General features: G+C 40.4%; 2 protein-coding genes across 4 annotated transcripts in view; one reads left to right on the top strand and one right to left on the bottom strand.

Moving 5' to 3' along the window:
• LOC101863364 overlaps positions 1-17,015 on the bottom strand; it is a 38,661-nt gene extending 21,646 nt beyond the window's left edge. Inside the window, exons 1-5 of one of the 3 annotated variants that reach the window (XM_035971314.1) lie at positions 16,891-17,015; positions 3,199-3,347; positions 1,872-2,026; positions 1,228-1,376; positions 265-436 (exon numbers count right to left, since the gene is read on the bottom strand). In XM_035971314.1, the coding sequence (XP_035827207.1) occupies positions 265-436; positions 1,228-1,376; positions 1,872-2,026; positions 3,199-3,347; positions 16,891-16,958 (693 nt within the window). In that variant the 5' untranslated portion in view covers positions 16,959-17,015. Of the gene's footprint in view, positions 1-264; positions 437-1,227; positions 1,377-1,871; positions 2,027-3,198; positions 3,348-10,532; positions 11,081-16,890 lie in introns of those variants that run through there. The other 2 variants (XM_005104350.3, XM_035971315.1) reach the window with 2 other exon arrangements.
• The window catches only part of LOC101863204, a gene marked incomplete at its 3' end in the record, with an annotated part of 18,841 nt that continues 10,876 nt past the window's right edge, over positions 13,435-21,399 (top strand). Inside the window, 2 exon segments of the mRNA XM_035971316.1 lie at positions 13,435-14,342; positions 16,255-16,346. Coding sequence (XP_035827209.1) covers positions 16,264-16,346 — 83 coding nt within the window.

The following is a 21,399-nucleotide window of genomic DNA, read 5'->3' as shown; positions in this document are numbered from 1 at the left end:
TTGGGGGGGGGGAGAGATAGAGGGAGAGAGCTATAAAGTGGGAGAACAAAGCTTATCACAGTAATTTTGACATGATTCAGAAAGTAAACTCCTCCTTTTCCTGTTACAAGAAAATGAAGGGGTAAAAGTAAAAGTAATTGAAATATGAAGCTCCAATAAACTCCCCAGCACTTCAAAAGTTTATACTTTCATAATAATGAGCCACAAGTTACAGTTGTACCTCATGCATGGAGACAGCCAAACACATAAAAAACAACTGACTACCTCTTGACAATTAAATCCTCCTCCACAAGGGGTCCCTCTCCCAAACACATCGATGCCTGCATAAACATCAAATTGGCGGCCTTTTTTGCAGGCCAAACTTTTTGATCTCTGCAACTTCTCTTCCGTCATCAAATAATTCAAAAAGATGCCATCACACACATCAAAGAACATTCTGTCGAATCAAACATAAATGATAACTCAAACTCAAAAAAAAATTATACAAGGCCACCTCAGTAAACTATATTTCTTCATCAAATCAGTAATACTCTATTTTGTAACTATTTGCACACAGATCCCTTTTTTTCCTCAAGAGGAAAATAAAGGCACAAAAATGTTGAACCCTAGCTATTTCAGCAGATTCCTTGGACTTAAACACAGGTGCCTGCATTTCATAAATGTCAAGTGTCCGCTGGTACACAGTTTTAGACTAAAGCTTGCAAATCTTGCAAAATGACAAACTTTCTCATATGATATTTTTATAATTTGACTCCACAAGAATAATTATATTTTCATGCTCTGCTGAAATCTGTTACATATTTCCAGACAGCAAACAAAATAAAAGAAAAGCAAACCCCAAGAATTTTCCTCATATTTTCTTAAAAAATGAATACACTCCATCGAATACTTTTTCAGGGTAGGTATGGGGAAAAATAAGCAATAACATTTCTATAACACGATTAATTAGCAGTTCCTTGGTAAGATAAAGGGGAAAACAAATATTTATACCTTATAGAGATTCAATATTCATCCCTTTGGAATATGCAGAAGTGTGGCATTCACATTTACTTTCCCATGTGAAGTTACCCTATTCAAACAAACATCCCTCAACCAACAATTTCTACATCCGAGTACTCGTAGCTCCTGTTCCTTATACTTTTAATCATCATAAAGAATGTTAAAAGCCAAATACTCTTAGACACAGAATATAAAAAGTAACATCCAGTCCAGTTAGAACCAACTCACTCATTTTTAGGATTCAGCTCATCCTGCCAAATCAACTCGCCCGTGTTGATAACGCTGTCATACCACAGCACTTTTGGGGACTCCAGAACAGCATGGCATTTCTCTGTCAGCTGAGACACAAAACTTTGCAGGGCACTGACCTGATCAGGCTGCAGGAAGAAAGCACAACACCCACTTCCTTCACATTCATATTAATTACATCCAAGAAAAAAATTCATGTTGATCAGTTCTTATTCACTGTTAAGAAAATATATTGCTGGTATCAGACACAAAAAGGCCCATTCGATAAGTCAAGAAAGACAAAAAAAGATGTCATAGCCTTTATTTCTCGTGCAGACGTTAGTACCCAAGACTAAAAGATCAAGGGGAAGACCACGTGGAACCTGGAGAAGAGTTACAGAAATCGAAATACAGAAAAGTGGGAAGACATGGAATAACATCAAGAGCCTAGCCCAGGATAGGGAAAGGTGGAAAGTGTTTGTTCGTGGCCTATACCCAGACCCAGGGTGAGAAAGGCACGGATGATGATGACACACGAAATCCAAAAAGAACATAAAAGTTTTAAAGCTACACTTACTGCTGACAAAATTGTTATAAATATTTATGAAAATCATGTTCAAGTTAAAAAGCTCCTGATTCTGTACCTGTATTGGATTCTCAATGTTAATGAGCCAACCATCAAAGTTGTAAAAATCAGCAATTTCAGCAAGCTTTGTGGTGAACTTGTCTATAGAAGACTTGGAGCTGAGCAATTCTTGACAAATCTTTGCGCCATCATCCCATTCTGTGATCACAGTACCTGAAAACAGAATAAAATAAACACCCAGTTTCAACTATTATTGGTAAAATACAATATGGAGTTAGTGTTTGAGTTCGATAAACTATCTGAAAGTTAATTAGCATTAAAACTTTACTAGAAGACCTGAACAGTATACTTTTCATTTCATTGAAATATGACTTCATGAAACAGTCGTAGAAAAGTAATGACTTGTGAGTTAAGAACAACAACATTTCAACTCCTGCACTCCTGCACCAATATACTTTGCCCTGGTTTTTAAAAAATTCAGGTCCTCGATGGATAACAGAAAATTTGGTAAGCTACCGTATTGCGGCATTGAATGATTACAAGGGTTCAGTGCACAAAGTGCACAAAGGGTGCTTAAGTTGCCCACATGACATTATAGTGACAAGCACTGCCAGAGTCTGATTGTTTTTCTTCTTTAATTGCCATGAGTGTGGGTATCAGTTGGCAAATAAATTCTTTTAAATCAGAATCAAGGGAATTACGACCCTATTTTTGGAGAATTGAAAAAAAATCGAGACAATTCCGCCAAATATGTAACGATGGGCAGCACTGCAGAAAATTAAAAAATGCACAACTTCCCTTCTCTTAAGCGCTCATATTTATATAATGAAATGAGAAAATTTCTATCTCAACACAAAATGTGCCACCTTGACAAACACATACTGAGAAATAGCAACATCAACTGTGCTTTAAATATAACAGACACCCAGCACAGTTCAGGAGAACACAAGCCATCATCACCAATTGGAGTTACTCCCACTTCGACATCTTGTCTCCTGTTTATGAGACCAGGGCACAAGCAAGATAAATAACATTATGACACCAATCTCTGTCACAAACAACGATTTACTTTGGAAAGAGGAATTCAAACACAATTTGGTTATTGACATTTAAAAACCAAATACATTGTCAGTATTCATGTACAAAATTCTTGTAAAAACTTTTCCTGTGATGCAACTGTGCCTTTTACATTTTCATACACAAAAGGCAGTATCTTTATCTTTTGTATTTTTTCTTCATTGTAAAATAATAAGAGGACCATGACGTGCTCCCTGGATTTGTGTTCTGAGAACACAGCAAGGCCTATAGTTTCCCTTAACCTCTGATATTAGATGCAGTTATTAATTATTATAATATGACGATTTACTGAAAGTACTACAATATACCTAAAACCGTAACACCCTCTTTATGAGCAGCACAGATCCATCCAAGAGGTGGAACTGTAATAAACCGATGACTGAAGTATACAAAGGTATCAATGAGATGCCAGTGATAGAATCTGTAGGATGGAGCACCCTTAGCACCAAAAGTGTACCTGAAATGAGAACATGAGGATTGTTTGGCACAGGGAATTCATTGAAAGTGGGGCCATACCTCAGCAGGTTTGACAGAGAAGATTTGATTTTAAAAATAAAGTGGGTGGTTGGCAGGTGCTCTGGTGTGGTTTGCTTCTTCTTTCCAATGAAAAATTTATCATCCTTATCTCCCCCTCTTCTTTTTTATGTTTGTTACTCTCTTGTAACACCTCTAATCTTCTGGCGCTTATATGACCTTATGCAGTTATGAGCGCCATAAAACCTCTACTAAAACTAAACTAAAAACAATCAAGCAAATGTGAGGCAGTGTGGTGAAATCAAGAGCTCGTCTAAAATACGTAAATCAGAGAAACAGACATTTTTCCGCCAATATGGACATTTTTTTTGTTTTTTTTTTGTTTTTGTTTTGGTGTAACCACTTTTATGTCCATATAAAAACACATTTCAATGTGAATTTTACTGAAAAACATTGATTAAACGCACAAAATAAGTCATTTTCCTGTTTCAAGGACTCTTTAGCTATTGGAGTCACCAGACTTTGGCGGCCATTTTCTCGCTAATTTCACGACTATAACAAGGCGACCTCACTTCCTTCAATCGCAAATATCTTGACTTCTATTTAAGATAGACCTAGATGGATATTTATTTCATTGAAAACAAGACAAACAAATCAGCTTTCAGATGATACCAATAACTCCACTAACTCCACATGCCTGATTCTACTGTGTGTTGACACAAAGACATTTTGTTTTCACTTGTTGATACTAATGTCATCCCTTTATTTTATATGTTGCATGGCAATGAAAGTGTAAAAATTGTACAATAATCTAAAAAACTGAAGCTCAAGAAATGAGCTTAGTATAACAAAACCAACGACATAAACTAGTCAACAAAAGTTAAGGAACATTTGGGAAAAAGTGTATTACTTCGAAAGCAAACTTCAACACGAAATGAAATCTGGTACGCAGTTTAATAAACATGTGTATAACAAATAACATAAAAGAAAATTAAGTTATTCCATTTTAACTTGCTTGAAAAGTTCATTGAGTTTGGTAGGGGTTAAAATCCTAAATCCCAAAATTGTCAAGTGGTTTCGAAGTTATGTTAACTTCTGACTACAACAAAAACAAAACAGTTCCGATGATTTCAATAATGAGTATGCCCCCCACGATTGTCCTGGCACTTAGTACACCGGTTCCTCATCGAGTTCATGAGGTTGGTGAACACTCTCCGAGGCATCCCCTGCCACTCTGCCTGCAGCATCTGAAACAGTTGCTGCGCGTCTCCTGGAGGGGGGTGGTTGTCTCTGACTCGACGTTGCAGCTCATCCCAGAGGTTTTCTATGGGATTCAAGTCCGGACTGCAGGCCGGCCAGTCCATTTGGTTGATGCCAGCCTGCTGCATGAAGTTTTGGACAAGCAACGCTCTATGAGGTCGGGCGTTGTCATCCTGGTACACTGCGTGTGGCCCCATCTGCTGCAGAGTAGGTAGTGCTAATGGGCGGAGTATCTCATCTCGGTAACGTATTGCAGTGAGATTCCCTTGCACAAGGTACAGAGGTGTTCTGTGGTTCAGACTGAATGCACCCCATACCATCACGGAACCACCACCAAAAGGCACCACTTCTCTGACGGCTGCATCGAGGAGCCGCTCTCCGGGTCGCCTCCAAACCCTGATACGACCGTCATTGTGATGCAAAGAGAACCGGGACTCGTCGCTGAAGAGAACGTTTGTCCACTGTTGACGTGTCCATCCTACATGGCGTCGGCAAAAGGCAAGACGAGCAGCCTTGTGTGCTGGGGTAAGACGCTGACGGACTGCTGGTCGACGTGCATTAAGTCCAAACTCATGAAGACGTCTTCGTACGGTCTGACAGCTTCGTACGGTCTGACAGCTAACGTTAAGACGAGTTGCTGCTCTCAGCCGTGTCCGGATGCGATTTGCAGGAGCGGATCTCGACTGCAGAGCCTGTCTATGAATGAATCGGTCTTCCCTTGCATTAGTGGCTCTAGGTCGACCTGATCTGGGTCGCTCTTGGGCACTACCAGTGGCGTTGACACGCTGAATCAGCCGTGAAATGACAGAAACGGACACTTGAAGACGTGTAGCAACTTGTCGGAGTGAAACACCATCTTGTACCCAAGCAATGGCTCGTCCTCTATTTACATCAGACAATTTCTGTCGAGGAGGCATGTCTACGCTTAGCCCTACAGCAGCAGAATGGTGTATCCACATGGCAAATGAGTGTGTGCAACTCACTCACGAGACATGAATCTTGCACGTGAAAACTGATTTTTGAGCGTTCATCATTTTTCCTGACTGTTAGAGCGAGAGAATAAAATTCGACAATTTGAAAATATTGGGCCTTTTTGCCCCCTCCCCAGCTCAGCGCACAGGAGTCACATGCATTTCAAACCCTGGTGTGTACAAGCCCATTAGTCAGAGAGTAACATTTCACCAATATCTAGTTTAACTAGTAAAAGTAAAACCTCGAAAGAATGCATGCAAATATATCACTGTTTTTACAGTGTGTTCCTTAACTTTTGTTGACTAGGTTTATTAATATAGTTTTGGTATGGTAACATTTGTATCTCTTTGTACAGTTCATTGAAACCACATGTCGGGGGCTCTCCTGGCCTAGAGGTTAAGGTGTTGGCCTCTCATTCAAAAGGTCCCGGGTTCGAATCCGGGTAGCGACCCAAAAATTTTCTTCTCTAAAATTGTCTCCTTTCACCTCCTTTCCTGCTCTCCAGCAATGTTCTGTTGTCTGCTTTCGTTTCCACTTTCTGCCCCCACCCCCTCACCTCCTTTGGGCTCCTGACTCTTTCTGCAGCCTTTCTACTGCCACTCCTTGGCTCCTCCTAACTGCTGTCTTTCTGCCACACCCCTGATCTTCTGGTAAGAAAGATCTACACCTAGCCTTCTCGGACAAGGGCGAAAAATCTCAGAGGGTCCGTGTGCAAGTTGCGCACGTTAAAGATCCCTTGGTGGTCTAAAATCGATAAAAGTAGGCTTCGGCCGCTACCCAGGCAAAATTCAAAATTTCCTACCAACTGAAAATATTAGGTGTGTCCCGCATGCTCATATACATGACCTTATGCAGTTGCGAGCGCCGTAAAAACACTTACCAAAACAAACAAACAAACCACATGTAACATCTTCATCAATTATGAGAAATCCCGCAATCTGTATGGGATAGAAATGTCAAACACTTTCATGATGCAGACCAATGAAAAGGTTATGTCAGCTTGTCACAATACAGCGCTTTTAGAGCTTATAAAACGTTACAAGAGCAGTCATAACTAACTGAACGATAGTAAACTATGCCCTTAGTAAACTATGCCCTATCGGAAAAGGAGCAAGGAGAAAATGTTCTTTACATACGGTACTGTACTCCTTACCTGCGACTAACTCTCTTGACCAATCACCCAATGCGAACTGATCTTTGATCAACACTAGAAACTTTCTTTATTTTGCAAAATGGTGATACCTTTAAAACTCTGTCCCTGAATGAAGCTCTGATTCAAATAAAAATCCTGTACAGGCTGTTTGTTTTCCTTCCACCCAGCCCAAACCCATTGTGAATCCCAATGAATTTAGCCATGAAGACACACATAGGCTCATAAAAGACTTGAAAGAAAGAAAAAAGATAGAAAGAAAGAAAGATAAAACGAAACAGAAGATGAAGACAAAGATGACGAAAAGAGAAAGGAGATGAAAGGAGAGAGGATGAAGGGAGAGACAGAGAGAGAGAGAGAGAGAGAGAGAGAGAGAGAGAGAGAGAGAGAGAGAGAAAGAGAGAGAGGGAGAGAGAGAAGGGGAGGGGTAGATGGAGAGGGAGCAGAGTGAAAAAAGAGGGAGAGGGGTGGGGGCACAGAGTTACAAACAAAAAAACGGTATGTGAGCATGATGGTTATTGACAAAAGATAACAATCAAGAGAAATAAAAAGAGGAAAGGGGAAGCAATAGACAAAGCCGAGAACAAAACCTGTGCAAAGTGAAGTGAGAGGCGAACGGATAATCTGAAAAGCTAGAACATTCTAAATTGCAAATGGCTATTGTACGGCGTCGTGCCAATCAATAGATCGATCACTATTCTCCGGCGTCACGTATAGTCAGAGCTGTTAAAGTACTTTTTAAAAAGTACTTAAGTACAAATTTAAGTACAATCTAAAAAATGTACTTAAGTACAGTAAAAGTACTTTCCTGTAAAATGTACTTGAGTACAAGTACTTTTTAAAAAAGTACTTATGAGTACATTTTGAGTACTTTCTGCTATATGCTAAAACACTTCAGCGCTTATGCAAAACATCATATTGAATAACATATCCAGTATACTTGACAAATTAGGCTATTTATTACTAAAAATGTAAACAGTATACAAAACATTTGAATAATATACTATGTTCGCACAGAACGAAGGTGGAAATGGTCCGTGAAATTGAAAAAAGAAAACCCCAAACAAACAAACGCAACTAGTGGGTAAGTGATATTATGAATAGAAAATGTTTGAGCAAGACAATGTGATCAAATCTAAGTCAGTTCAAAAGGTCGGAAAGTTCTACAGAAAAAGTATCCAAATTGGAAAATGTAGATACAAAGTTGCTCTTAAGAAAACATAAAATTGATGAAAATGGCCAGCATAGAAATTTATGGAAAAGTGCATTGAATTCTTCATTAACAAATCTTCAAGGAATCAATGTAGCCTTAAGCAAAAAACCACCCCAAAAAAAAAAGTTTTAAAAAATTTAAGTAGCCTCAAAAATTGTTACTTACATTGAGAACACAGTTTCAGTTTCAATTGATTATAGTAGTAAGACAGATTTTGGTAACACTGTGTAGTCCACGGCGCCCACGGCAAACCAAAATACAATAGTTTCCTAGAGTTTAGTACATGTATAACCAAAGATTCTCTACTACAGTAGTCTCCGCCTAAGATCCCAGTGCTCGGAAACAAGAAAAATATGGGATCTCAGCCGACGAAGCCAAGGAAGAATCTACAGTGACCCATGAACTGACGTGACCCCTGGGTGGATTTATGACATATGACGAGCAAATAGTGGTCAACCTTGATGACCAACCACAGTGGCATGAGGCATGCCATAAATAATATAATATACACACTCATTAGCCTATCGTGAGTCTTGAGGTCTTTATCTACGTTTATCCAGTTGCCCCTCCCCTTCACCTGTCCAACAATTTTAGCTTTCCATCTCTAATTGAGGTCCCCCCCCCCCCCCCCCCAAAATCGCCTTTACTTTGTCGTTACGCATCATTACGTTGTGGTCACACCAATTAAAATTCAGGCTGTCTCGCAAATTCGGGAATAGAGAAAAACTGCTTTCAATGATCAGGAAAGAGTTCACAGTTTGGTGTGATCTCGCCTGGAGCGAACGTGTTGGCCCTACCCACCCTGTGAGTGATGTAAGTTTAGGTGGTGAGCTCAGATGCGAGTGCGATGTTTGGAGAAAAGAAACGCATCGGTCAGTTCACACCTCGGTGTGATCTCGTCTGGAGAAAACTCTGTACCGTTTCATGGAGTTTAACAACGCTTGTGATCACATTCACGATAGTGGCTGATCTTTGACGCGACGGGCCGTTCTCTGATCTCAACTTTTAACTCTTGATTGATCGGCTGTGCCCGCCCGGGTGTTTGTTCCGTAAATTATGATCAGAAATGCCGGCACTTACCATTTCATTTAAAAGCTTCAAAAGCACTCAAAATGTACTTTAAAAGTACTTTTATAAAAAGTATCGGAGTACAGTAAAAGTACTGGTTTAAAAAATGTACTGGAGTACAGTAAAAGTACCGAAAATTGTAACGTAAGTTGTACAAGTACCGGAGTACTTGTACTCCGTTACAACCAGCTCTGCGTATAGTTGCAATGTACATGTCACTTCTCCACGGCTTTTCATCTACCCTTTCGGCTCGTTACGGCCATTATTTTTGCAACTGAGTTCAGTGCCATATATGCGCCTGCTTGTACTTCTGGTTGTGACTGAGATTTGTTGGCGCCTCTGGTGCTGTCACCTCTGACACAGAAATTCCTCCTTCTTCCGTCACTGGGGCTTTCATCGAGTAGAGGCTGCGTGTCCACCTATGATGGTCACTGGTGAATCACATTCTGAAGAAATGCCGACCCTGACGAGTATTTATGTAAGGCCATAAAACATGCCGACAGGGGAGATGGAAAGCTATCCGGAGAAGTGACATGTGCAACTATACATGACGCCGCAGAATAGCCATTGACCTATTGACCGGCGCGACGCTAGAGAATAGCCACTTGCTTGTTCTCTCTAAATTAACGATTTGTCTCGTCAACTCCTCCAAGTCAAGAACATAGATCAAGCAGTATTTCTACATCAGTTTTCATCTAATCATAACGTCATTATATTAACTGACATAAAAACAATGAAGTGACTAAACACTCGGGGAAATACTTGATCTCTATTTCTCCTAACGGTTTTCGTTCTTGTGATTTTTTGGGGTTATAATTTGCGAGCTTAAATATCTTTCATTCTACCATTCTGCAAAGACTGGGAAGAAGCATTTTTTTTGCATCGAATTCAATTTCTAGAGCTAGATCCAGAGATTTTTTTATGTCTGAATATTCAGATACTTCAGTTGTGGTTGGGGCAACGTTCCCGGACTATATACTTCATTTGAAAATGACTTCAAAAGGTACTGCGAGAAGTCACCCCGCCTAAAGCACCCACTAAAATCCTTCATATTTATATAAACAAATATAAAATCCCTCCACGCCTCCCCCCCAGCCCCACGCCTCATTCACACCTAATTCATGATGTACAAACACACACGCATGCGCACTCACTCACACACGAACACACACACTTACTCGACACACATACACACCACGCGCGCGTGAGAGGGCACAGGCCACTCCATTCGCAAATTGTCAACAAATCTCGAGAACGTAACTGTTCAGAGAAATAGAGTTCTAGATCTAGATCTAGATCTAGATCTAGATCTAGATCTAGATCTAATCTAGACTAGATCTAGTATCTAGATTTAGATCTAGATATCTAGTTTATATTTTACTGAGTGTTCTGAGAAATAGAGCCTGCCTAAAAACAATCCAAAACATTTTCACATTTTTAGATATCTATATTGATCTAGATCTAGATTCTAGACATCTAGATCTTGATCTACCTATTAGGTCTACCTGTCATTCAAGTATCCTCCATACATATCATGACACACAAGAACTTGGGCCTCAAGATTTGACGATGCAGGCTTCTCTGTTGACTGACCGCCTTTTTCAGTAACCTTCATTGACTGAACTTTCACGGTTCTTTTACGAAGTTGAGAACGGAACTTGACTGGGGAAGATCTACAGCTGCTTTTTGACTCTTGGCTCGACGACCAAGACAAAACGGCAGCCAGAGAATCGAAAGGTTCAAACACGGCGTTGCCGCATTCATCAATCTCATACCTTCCAGACATGATTTCAGCTAAAACTGGAGAACTCAGCTTTTCTGCATGATGGAGAAAATACCGAGTATAGATGTAGATTCTAGTCTAGATACTAGATTCTAGATCTAGACACCGAGTCATCAAAGGTGGTTGAAAGTTCAAGACAATGTATGTTTTACTGTAGGCCTAGAGAAAATCTATGTTGATGCTTTCGCTTTCGACGTGTTGTGAAGTTGTGTGTTGGACGGTTACTTGTGTTGATCAGAAGTTGGTCGTCACAAATGACAAGAAGGGAAATTACTCCAATAAAAAATAAACCTCGAGAATTGGCTCCCGAGTTCTGGTTGATGACTGTTGAAGAGGGTCAAAGATAAAATTATTCTATAGGCTTGGCAAGGCCATAATTCTAGATTAGTTGGGTTGTTGGGGGGTTTTTTTTGGGTTTTTTTTGTTTTGTTTTGTTTTGGGGGGTGTTGTTGTTTTTGTTTTTTTGTTTTTTGTTTGTCTGTTTGTTTGTTGTTGTTTGTTTGTTTTGCTTGTTGTTTTTTTTGTTTGTTTGTTGTTGTTGTTTTTTTTTGGGGGGGGGTTGGGGGGGGGTGTAACAAAACGCAGAATACAGGGGTCTCAAACTCAAATTATTCAGGGGCTGCTAGGATTAGATCTAGAATCTAGATCTAGAGTGGGCATGAGCTACATTAAGAATTTTTTTTAACGGAGTGCTTATTGGCCCATAGGGGCATATAAAATTTCCCCTAGAACATTTTTTATTATTTGCCCACAAAATTGCGAGCTATCTCCCCTGTGTTTCGTTTACACATCTTTATCTTGTTATCCAACACAGTATATTATACATAGAATAAACAAAGAAATAACTCAATTATACCGTAATCTATTGTTTGGCGAAAGAAGCAAGCCCACATCCGGAGAACCTAAATTCTAAATGAAATACTGTTCGCAGACGATCAAAGTCTACTGCTTAACAATAACACTGAACTACAGGAACACGCTGACAAACAACCAAATCTGTAGAAATGTGTGCGAGATGGAATGCCTCAGGAAAACATTAACAGGAAGGGATAAAGTGAGAAAAAATAAAAGAGAACAAACCATGTATGAAATACATTGAAAAAACAACGCATTAAACGGCCCACGTGGGCCAATAAGCCCTAGCTTATTTGCCCATGAGGGCCAATAAGAGCAGCCTTTTTAAAAAAATGGGGGTGGTCTCAAATGTTTATTAGGCCTATTATTTACATGTATGTTACATTTGAAAACATTTTTCACGTTAATGGTAGTGTTTATTTTATAGGCGGTTGAAAAGTCGAAGAATCAGAGCATCGGTTTTTTCATCCCAAAGGCCTAGATCTACACACGTATTTTCCCCTTGGCGCCTTGGACATGAGCCCTGGCTGCTGCATAATGTTATTCTAAGGTACCAGACGCCATGGGCTGCTACGCCTAATAAGACAATTTAATACCTAAACGAGAGGTGGCGAGTGCTCATGGTTAGACTACGGTGTTCGTCTCTCATGTATTCAATAGGTTCCGGGTTCGAAACTTTAGAGCGTCGGGAAAATGTTCACCTCTAAAATGTTCTCCTTTCACCTATTTTCTGTTCTTAGACATGCTATGTCACCTGCTTTTATCTCCACTTTCTTTCCCCACCATAACCCCCCGCCCAGCCCACCTCAGGCTTTCTTTACTCCTGACTCGATCTATATTACTACTACGTATAGGCCTACTGCTTTTCGTGGCTCCTAATCTCGCTACTGTCTTTCAGCCACAACACTGATCTTAGAGTAGGAGCGATCGAACACCTATAGCCTTCGAAGATAAGGGTGTGAAAAATCTAGGAGGTCCGGTGAGCGAGTTGCGCACGTTAAAAACCCATTGGTGGTCCTAAAATCAATAGGTAGTAGGCTTCGGCTGCCACCCGGGCAAAGTTCAGAATTAATACTTTTGTAGTATCTTCGAAATTGGAATATGGCTGCGTGAAGACAAGGCACTCTACCGTAACGTAAATAAGTTGCAAGGCAGGTTATTGAAGAATTATAGCAGTCAACAACTCCTGAGATCTAGCAGGGCGAGAGCGAGAGCGAGAGCGAGAGAGAGAGAGAGAGAGAGAGAGAGAGAGAGAGAGAGAGAGAGAGAGAGAAAGAGAGAGAGAGTAGCGCTTTGATAGACAACAAATCAAGGGGAAAGAGACCTTGTAAAAAGTTGAATGATGTATTCCAAGTGAAATATATTATTAGCCTAGATTGGTAATAATATATATAGTTTGTGCTTTCAGCCGCGCAGGATAGTTGAAAATGGTGTCATAAATTTCAAATTAATAAATTATGCTGCATTTTTTTTTTTAAAGAGAAAAAAAGAAAGAAAAGGCAAAAAAACAATATCAAAGAAGTTTAGGTTTTTATTTTCAATTCAAACGGTGACGCTGCAGTTGTGGGGTGTGGGTGGCTGGGTGAGAAAGTGGACTGCTTCATGTTGTGGTGTCCTTTGGATCAGTACGCCAAGCAGAGAGACCGGGTACCGGACCATTTTTCGATAAATGGGGGGGGGGGGGCAAAATGCAACCACCAAAACATTTTCAATCAGGCAAACGACAGTCCCAAGCCTGTAAAAACGCAAGCGAAAATGTAAACTGATCCTTGTCACAAGTCCCATTAAGCTTGTATATAAACCAATGTATGACCTTATGCAGTTGCGACCGCCGTAAAACTTTTATTTTAAAACTACCCTGCCCTCACCTCAACCAGTTGTCAGACCGCTCCAGCGGTAGACTTTCAATTAAACCGGTACCTACTACTATGCTCCCTTGGAATGATTGTAAGCGTACCGGTATAGGTCAACTGATTTTGAAGTTACACCTAAGTAGGGTAGTGAATTGATCATGGATGTGTCATGACGTGTAGTCTGTGATTATGTTAAACACAAACGAGACAAGACTCAAGGCCCGCTGGCAACAATAAACCGAAAAGCTCGCATTCAGAAACAACATTAGGCCTATTGCAGCTCTTTAAAAGGAGAACTGAGAATGTGAAGGTAAATTATGTTACTGTTTGTGGAGTACGTCTCTCCTGGTAGTCCAAGAGACCTGTACACAAACACAGAGTACAGAGGGTGTAGTGAAAGCGTGCACGTACCTCTTGGAATCGATCGTAAATTCTCTTCCCAGCTCTATACACGCTATTCAATATAAACCTTCTCTTCGCTGACAGGCTAAAAAGCAAATCTATCAATAGGCTTTTTATACCCACCTGCGCCATAACATTTTAGCATTTCTAGGCCATTTGGAATGAGAAAGGTTATGAGAAACTGATAAATTGACTACATCTACTTCTGTTTATCCTATGTCAAAATGAAAATGCAACGAGTAGGGGTTGCTACGCAAAGCTACGCCTACCAACGGTAACACTATACATCGAAAAGTGCTGGTTAGATGTGTTGTATCAAACGAACCATATATAGGGGTTTCGCCGGCTTCTCCTTCTTCAGACAGTAAACTTTTATAGAACTGTTAGCCGAAAGATTTGTACCTATCTACATACCGTGCGAGGTAAGTTCATTAATTTTCTTCAATTTGTTTTATTTTATGACTGTCTAATCATTGGCGTTTGTCATCCGCGAAGTGCTTTCTTTTCTTTTTCTTGTTGCTTTTTGTGTGAATTTGTTTCAAAATTGTGCCATCATATTCCAGTTGATGAACTGTCCTTACTGCATGTCTCATTGTTATGAATGTACTCCAAAAAAAAAATTGTTATGTCGTCGGCTAAGAACCAGAGGTTAGAGGTAGCAATGTTTTGTTGGGCCAATGTCAAAAAAATAAAAATTAAGCCATTCAAATGACATTCCATCCATTCTGTCAACACCAAGCCCATCCATCCTGTAGTTTTGCCAGTCTCAATTCCCACTGTACAGTATATGTCTACATCCAAACATTACTAGTTTACACCTTGCCATAAACATCTGTGTCTCTCAAAAAAAAGGAATTTGAACATGCAATATGTAGTCACCCCTGACTCTCAGCTGACGTAGGCCTAGCTGTTACCTACTCACTATCTTTCATATGTAAATCTTTCTTCTCTTCCTCTTTACAGCACAGCATCTTCATGTTTTTGCAACCTATATACGAAAACTACATTCTTCTTGTATTATTGTGTCAATAATCCTTAACACAGCAATTACATACATTTGTATTACACCTTTCTGTCGTAGACTATTGTTATGCTCTCGTCCAGAAAGCATAACATGAATTCGACTACCCCATAGAAAAACACACACAAAATTGTATTGAGCAACTCTGTTCTTCTGCTGGAATAGCTCTGAATATCTTATACAGCCTGTGTTATGTCCTTAGAATACGCGTATTCAAAGCAACCAGTCTCCTAATTGTTTTGTTCTGAAACATAATCTAATATAATCTCTAGCTCTTTCTCTCTCTCTCTGTCTCTCTCTCTCTGTCTCTCTGTCTCTCTGTCTCTCTCTCTCTCTCTCTCTCTCTCTCTCTCTCTCTAACACACACACACACACAAACACACACATACACACACACACACACACACACACACACACACACACACACTATCTATCTATCTATCTATGCACCAGCACTTCGACACATCATAGAACATGCATGGCTTGATAAGGAGCAGAAACAAGATATCTGTTCTAAAAACAGCATTGACATACAGTGGACATTGCCTGCACATAAAATACACAGCCCACCCGAACAGAAATTCCATGTAGCCTACTGAATGTAAGTTATTGAATGACCTGTACACATTTTTTTTTAACCGCACGGCTCCTGAAGATCGATTGTGAAATGGCCCACTTTCTTTTATTTCCTAACTTGACACGCTTTTATTCACTTGGCTCTTGTTAAGTTTAAGGTCTCCCCGTCTTCCTGATCTTTATACTTTGGGTTGCCGGAGTGGTGGTGTATGCTCCTCTCTTGTGTCGGGGCACATTTTACTTCCTTGCCCTACAGGGAGACCTTTGCCCAATGTTTCAGCAAAGTACTTTGGACTTAATACTTTTTATTCACCCCAACTCCAAACACACCTCCTCCTAAAAAAAAGCAGCAAGACACAAATAAAAAGAAACAAGTAACACCCCCCCCCCCTAACCCCCGCAAAAAATGGGGGGGGGGGGGGGGGGGTTAGAAACATGAACTACAACACAACAATAATAATGTCAAAATAAAGAAAGATGTAAAAAGCCAACAATACAACACTAAACACACACACACACACACACACACACACACACACACACACACACACACACTCGCACACGCACGCACACACACACACACACACACACACACACACACACACACACACACACACACACAGCATAAGCACAACAAAATCTGATCAATCGTAGCCTTCATTCTCTCAGTCATAGATTTACTCTTTAAAAGATTCTTTGATGCTTTTTCTTGCTCTTCTCCATGAAACACAATGTAGGAGGACAATATGGGTTGCCAATCCAGCTTCAAGAGTGCAGGGATGATGACCATCATCACATTCTTCGTTGTGCTGTTAGCCAACTTCTGCAAGTAGGTTCATATTTTCCGTTTGTAAGTGAACACGAGGTCTGTACATTATAATTATTCTTAATCTGTATCAAGTTACCAGAGACTTTTTTTTAAAATGACCAAAAAATAGAAATGAATTTTTAAAATAATAAATAAATCAATAAATCAAAATCAAAACAACGTACGAAGATCAAACCGGTCGCCATTATTCGGCAGATCATGCAGAGTCGATGAAAATTGCTGAAGTGAGCATAAGTTATATCTTCGCCTTGCAAACAGAAGGCGTAGATCTAAGTTCGGGTCCGACGTGGGGTAATATTAATGTATTTTATCGAGTAGACCTACCTTTGTTGTCTGCTGAGACTAAGACGCACTATCCTACCAAGCCCGAAGGGCCAAAGAAGCCTGAATGCTTGGTGGGTGCTCTGGTGCGGTTTGCTCCTTTTTTTCTCCTGTCAAACATATATCACCCTAATCTTTTTTGCGTTTGTTACTCTGTTGTACAACATTTAATCTTCGGCACTTATATGACCATATTGCGTTGCAAGTGCTATGAAATTCTTACTTTAAAGAAAGGGAATCGAAATCACAAAGCTCGACGGCAAAGAGCTTAACAACAGCACATCTGACCATACAGTGCCACCGGCCCCGATTCGTCAGAGATCTAAATTGTATCAATATGGGCCTTAAGAATAATTATTATGCAGTCCCTCAGAATTAGCCAGTGGAATGGTTCAGAGGTTCATGCATTATGAGTCATCCCCTGAAAAAGGCGGAGTCAAAGTTATGAGATATTACTAGGGAACAATTAATTGCTTTCAAGTGCTTGTCAAAAATTAGAGCCTACCTACAACCGTGGAGGCTGTAAGCTCAACACATTATACAAATACAAATGTTTTACTCCTCCATTAATACAATTTAGGTTGTTTTTTGTGAGAGAAAACAACCAAAACAAAGATATTCAAGAGCTTAAATGTTTATTAACGCCTCAATTAAAACAATTTTTGTTTTGTGTGTGTGTGTCTTCTTCTTCTTCTTCTTCTTCTACTTCCGCAGGGCACAGAAAGAAGAGCGAGGAAGAGAAAAAAGGACTCCTTACAAGTCGTAACTCCGTAGTTCAGTGTGTTAATATACCCATTTGGTATGGTAAGTGTTAAACGGCGCTCGCAACTCCATAAGGTACACAGTGTAGTATGAGCGCACGGAACACAATACACATTTTCAATTGGTAGGAATTTTTGAATTTTGCCGGGGTGGCAGCCGAAGCCTACTCATATATCGATTTTGGACCACCAAGGGATCTTTAACGTGCGCAACTTGCACTCGGGACAACCGAGATTTTTCACCCTTGTCCGAGAACGCAAGATTTTTCCTACCATGAGATCAGGGGTGTGGCTGAAAGACAGCTGTAAGAAGGAGCCAAGGAGTAGCAGTAGAAAGGCTGAGAAAGAGCCAGGAGCCCAGAGGAGGTGAGGGTGAGGGGGCAGAAAGTGGAGACGAAAGCAGACGACAGAACTTTGTTAGAGAGCAAGAAACGATGTGAAAGGAGAACATGTTAGAGAAAGAAAAATTTCGTCGCTATCCGGATTCGAACCTGGGACATATTTAATGAGAGGCGAACACCTTAACCTCTATGCCACGACCCTAATATGTATATGTATGTATGTAAGAATGAATGCATAATGTACAGAGCTAGGTAACTTGAGATCCTCACCAGTGACCCCATGAAAGGAGCCCCATACCTTCTTGATTTGAATTCTTCCGCTTTTGTGTTTTTATGAGTAACGGGGGTTGGGGGGGGGGGGGGGTTCCTTTGATTGGTTTTGTCATTCTTTCTCGTAGTTTATTATACAAAATGCAAAATAAAGAACCTTACTGCAGGTCTTCACAAGCTCATGGCTGTATATGGCGAATGTGTGAAGCAGGTATAATACTGCGGCCGTTTGTTCAATATGGGACGGACAAATGGGTTCCAATCTTCGTTTTCTTAGATCTAAGAAAGCCAAGGTTCCAACTAAAACAATTGACCGAAAGAGACCTGGGTAGCTTGGCAAGGGCATTATTCTTCAACAAGCCAACGCTACTTTTTCCTCAAACGTCGAATCTTTCTAAAGACTGATTCTCATAGGCCTATAGCACGGCTGGAAGATATTGCCGTCTCATCTACATAGTCCTGACCGTGAACAAATTGTGAAATGGTATTGGTTTAACGCCACTATCAACACTATTATGTTCTTTAACAGGAGATTTCATGATGCGAGGAAACTTCTAGGGGTTTGACTTTCTCTTTCAATTTTTAAAGGTGATATAGATTGATTATCGACTAATAGAAGAATTAGGACGGAATTTTAAAAGCTTTATTAAAAAGTTGGTCTCCCAGGCGGCCATCTTGGATTTTTTGCCATGTTGCGGGGACAGACGTTTTCCACAGAAAATACTGGAATATAAGCCTCAAACTTTGCACACAAATACACAAACCTATTATCTGTGATCCGATGCTAGGATTGTTTTCCTATGAAGAAAAACAACAAAAATATTTATATATCACCGGACGACTTCCGAAAAAAGGAGAAAAGTAACACAAAATCGAGAATATTTTAAAAAGTAATCAATATTTCGCAAAATACTCACATCGGGTCACAAAACAGACTATATAGCACCCGTGTGCCAAAATTTCAAGTTTGTAGCTCAGATAGTATTTAAAAAACGTCTGTCCCCGCATAGTCACTATAGCGAAAACGTAGTTTTTTAGAAAAACGCAAAAGAAAACCCCCCACCGATTTGACTACGTCAAAGTTCGAAAACCATAGATTTTAAAACAATAAATTCGATATTTTTAAAACGTTGGCCCCTCTCTGATATTTTTAATTGAATTAATAAGGTTATATGTTCATTTCCCCCCGAAGTAAGCATTCAATGACAGGTGAACATGACCACCTTCAGTAATTTTTTGTTAGTTACTACCCTTGACCAGTCACGTACAAATCTGAACAATTGTTCTGTAACATGCTCCGAGATTACACCAACACACAAAAGCACACACACACACACACACACACACACACACACACACACACACACACACACAGAGAGAGAGAGAGAGAGAGAGAGAGAGAGAGAGAGAGAGAGACACACACACACGTACACCAACAAACAAACAAACAAACAAACAAACAAACACACCTACGCACTCACACACTGAGAGTGGGTGAGTGAGTGCGCACGCATGCGCGCATGTGTGTGTTTGTCACGTATCCCAACTCTGACGAAATCCAACCAAGTGCTCACATTTTTAAAATCCGCCAAGGGCACTGTAAAATGATTTAGGAAAATGAGAACCATTTGTGAATTTAGTCTGACAGGAGAATCCCACTATTCATTACAGAAGTTCTGGGCAGTCAAAGAATGCGCTTTATGTGGCGACAGTCATGAGAGACACACTCCCTTGTTCGGCGTTGAAACGGGATTTACTACCTTCTGGCGCTGCTCTCGAAGATTTTTATTTGTCGAGCAATGTGCTCCTCGTTGTGCCTCAGTTTATAATGGTTGGGAAAAGTCTGGACACACATCTGCACCACAGTTGGAAGTCCAGCGGGTTAAGGCTGGGATTGTGTGAAGCTCAGGCACAAGGTATACCGCAACTTCTGTAGAAGTGCTAGAGCTTACAGTGTGCTCCTTCTTGCTTGAACCACGGTCGTTTTCGCTCCTGAGGTCCCACATAATCTTCCCAATGATCTTCAACACCAATCAAGAATCTTCACATATTGATATACTAGCACTGTTGTTACACCATAGTCTTCAACCATGAACCAGTTCGGACCAATTAATCCTACTGCAACCCACGCATTCTGTGAGCGCAGGTTGCGGTCAACGACGTTGTCTGGTCTTTCTGAACCCCAGTGAATGTCATTTCTTGTGTTCATGTCTCTGTTCAAATAAAAATGGGCTTCATCATAGAACCACTCTTTCTATGAATGAATTATCATTATCATTATCTTCAAGAAACCAAAGCCACCGTTTGATCTGTTCCCTGGCGTGGGAACCGGAAATGGCTTGGTATATCGAAATGGCATGCCTTCAAATCGAGAACGTGTATTAAAATTTTGTCAGCAGAAATTTTTCGAAAGATGGAGTTCAACTCTCTGACGACTAACCATGTCGTTCACCTTTCCATTTGTTAGACACAGGTGCACATGGGCGGCCTCTTGAAATCTACATACCTACCAAGGATAGTGTTGTTTGATGGCAGACTGCAGCCCATCCTATTGTTGATTTTCGACGATAAAGTTTTGTTCTATGAGGAATGTCATTTTCACTTATTATTCTATCGTGAGTCTCAAGATCTACGCTTGTCCAGTATCCCCTTTACTTAACTTGTCTAAAATTGATAGCTTTCCATCTCTGACCGAGTTCCCCCGTCTTTGTCGTTACGCACCGTGACGTTTTTTTTTTTTACAACACCAATTGAAATTCAATCTGTCTTGCAAATTCGGGAGTTCAGACAGTTGCTGCAATGGTCAGGGAAGAGTACACAGTTCGATGTGACCCCTCCAAGAGCGAATTTAGGTGGAGAGCTCAGATGCGAGTGTGATGTGTAGCGAAAACAAACGCGTCGGTCAGTTCCCACCTCTGTGTGATCTCGTCTTGAGCTAAACATTGTACCGTTTCATCGAGTTTTACAACGTATGTGATCGCATTCACGAGAGTGGCCGATCTTTGACGCGACGGGCAGTTCAATGATAGCAACTACTATTCACTCGTGGTTGATCGGCTGTGTCCGCCCGAGTGTTTGTTCCGTAAATTGTGATTTGAAATGCGGCATCTTAGCCCAATGTTGACCGTGAGAGTGAATCAGAACGGGATCTTATGGATCACTTTTGTATAGTACAATTCTGTTTTCTTAATTAAAACAGCGGGGGATCATACACGGAGGGATCTTAGGCGGAGACTAAATTATAAGATGTAATCCGCATTTTTCAACTTTCTGACTTTCAAATTTGATGTCGATCGTGTAACAAATAACTATCAAGAGCTTTTGTTTGAATTTCACTAGAGTTGGAACAACTGATACCGT

Source organism: Aplysia californica, unplaced genomic scaffold (assembly GCF_000002075.1).
Source record: "Aplysia californica isolate F4 #8 unplaced genomic scaffold, AplCal3.0 scaffold00416, whole genome shotgun sequence".
Taxonomy (NCBI): domain Eukaryota; kingdom Metazoa; phylum Mollusca; class Gastropoda; order Aplysiida; family Aplysiidae; genus Aplysia; species Aplysia californica.
Note: the sequence above shows the minus strand (reverse complement) of the source record. Positions and strands in the feature narration are given on the sequence as shown.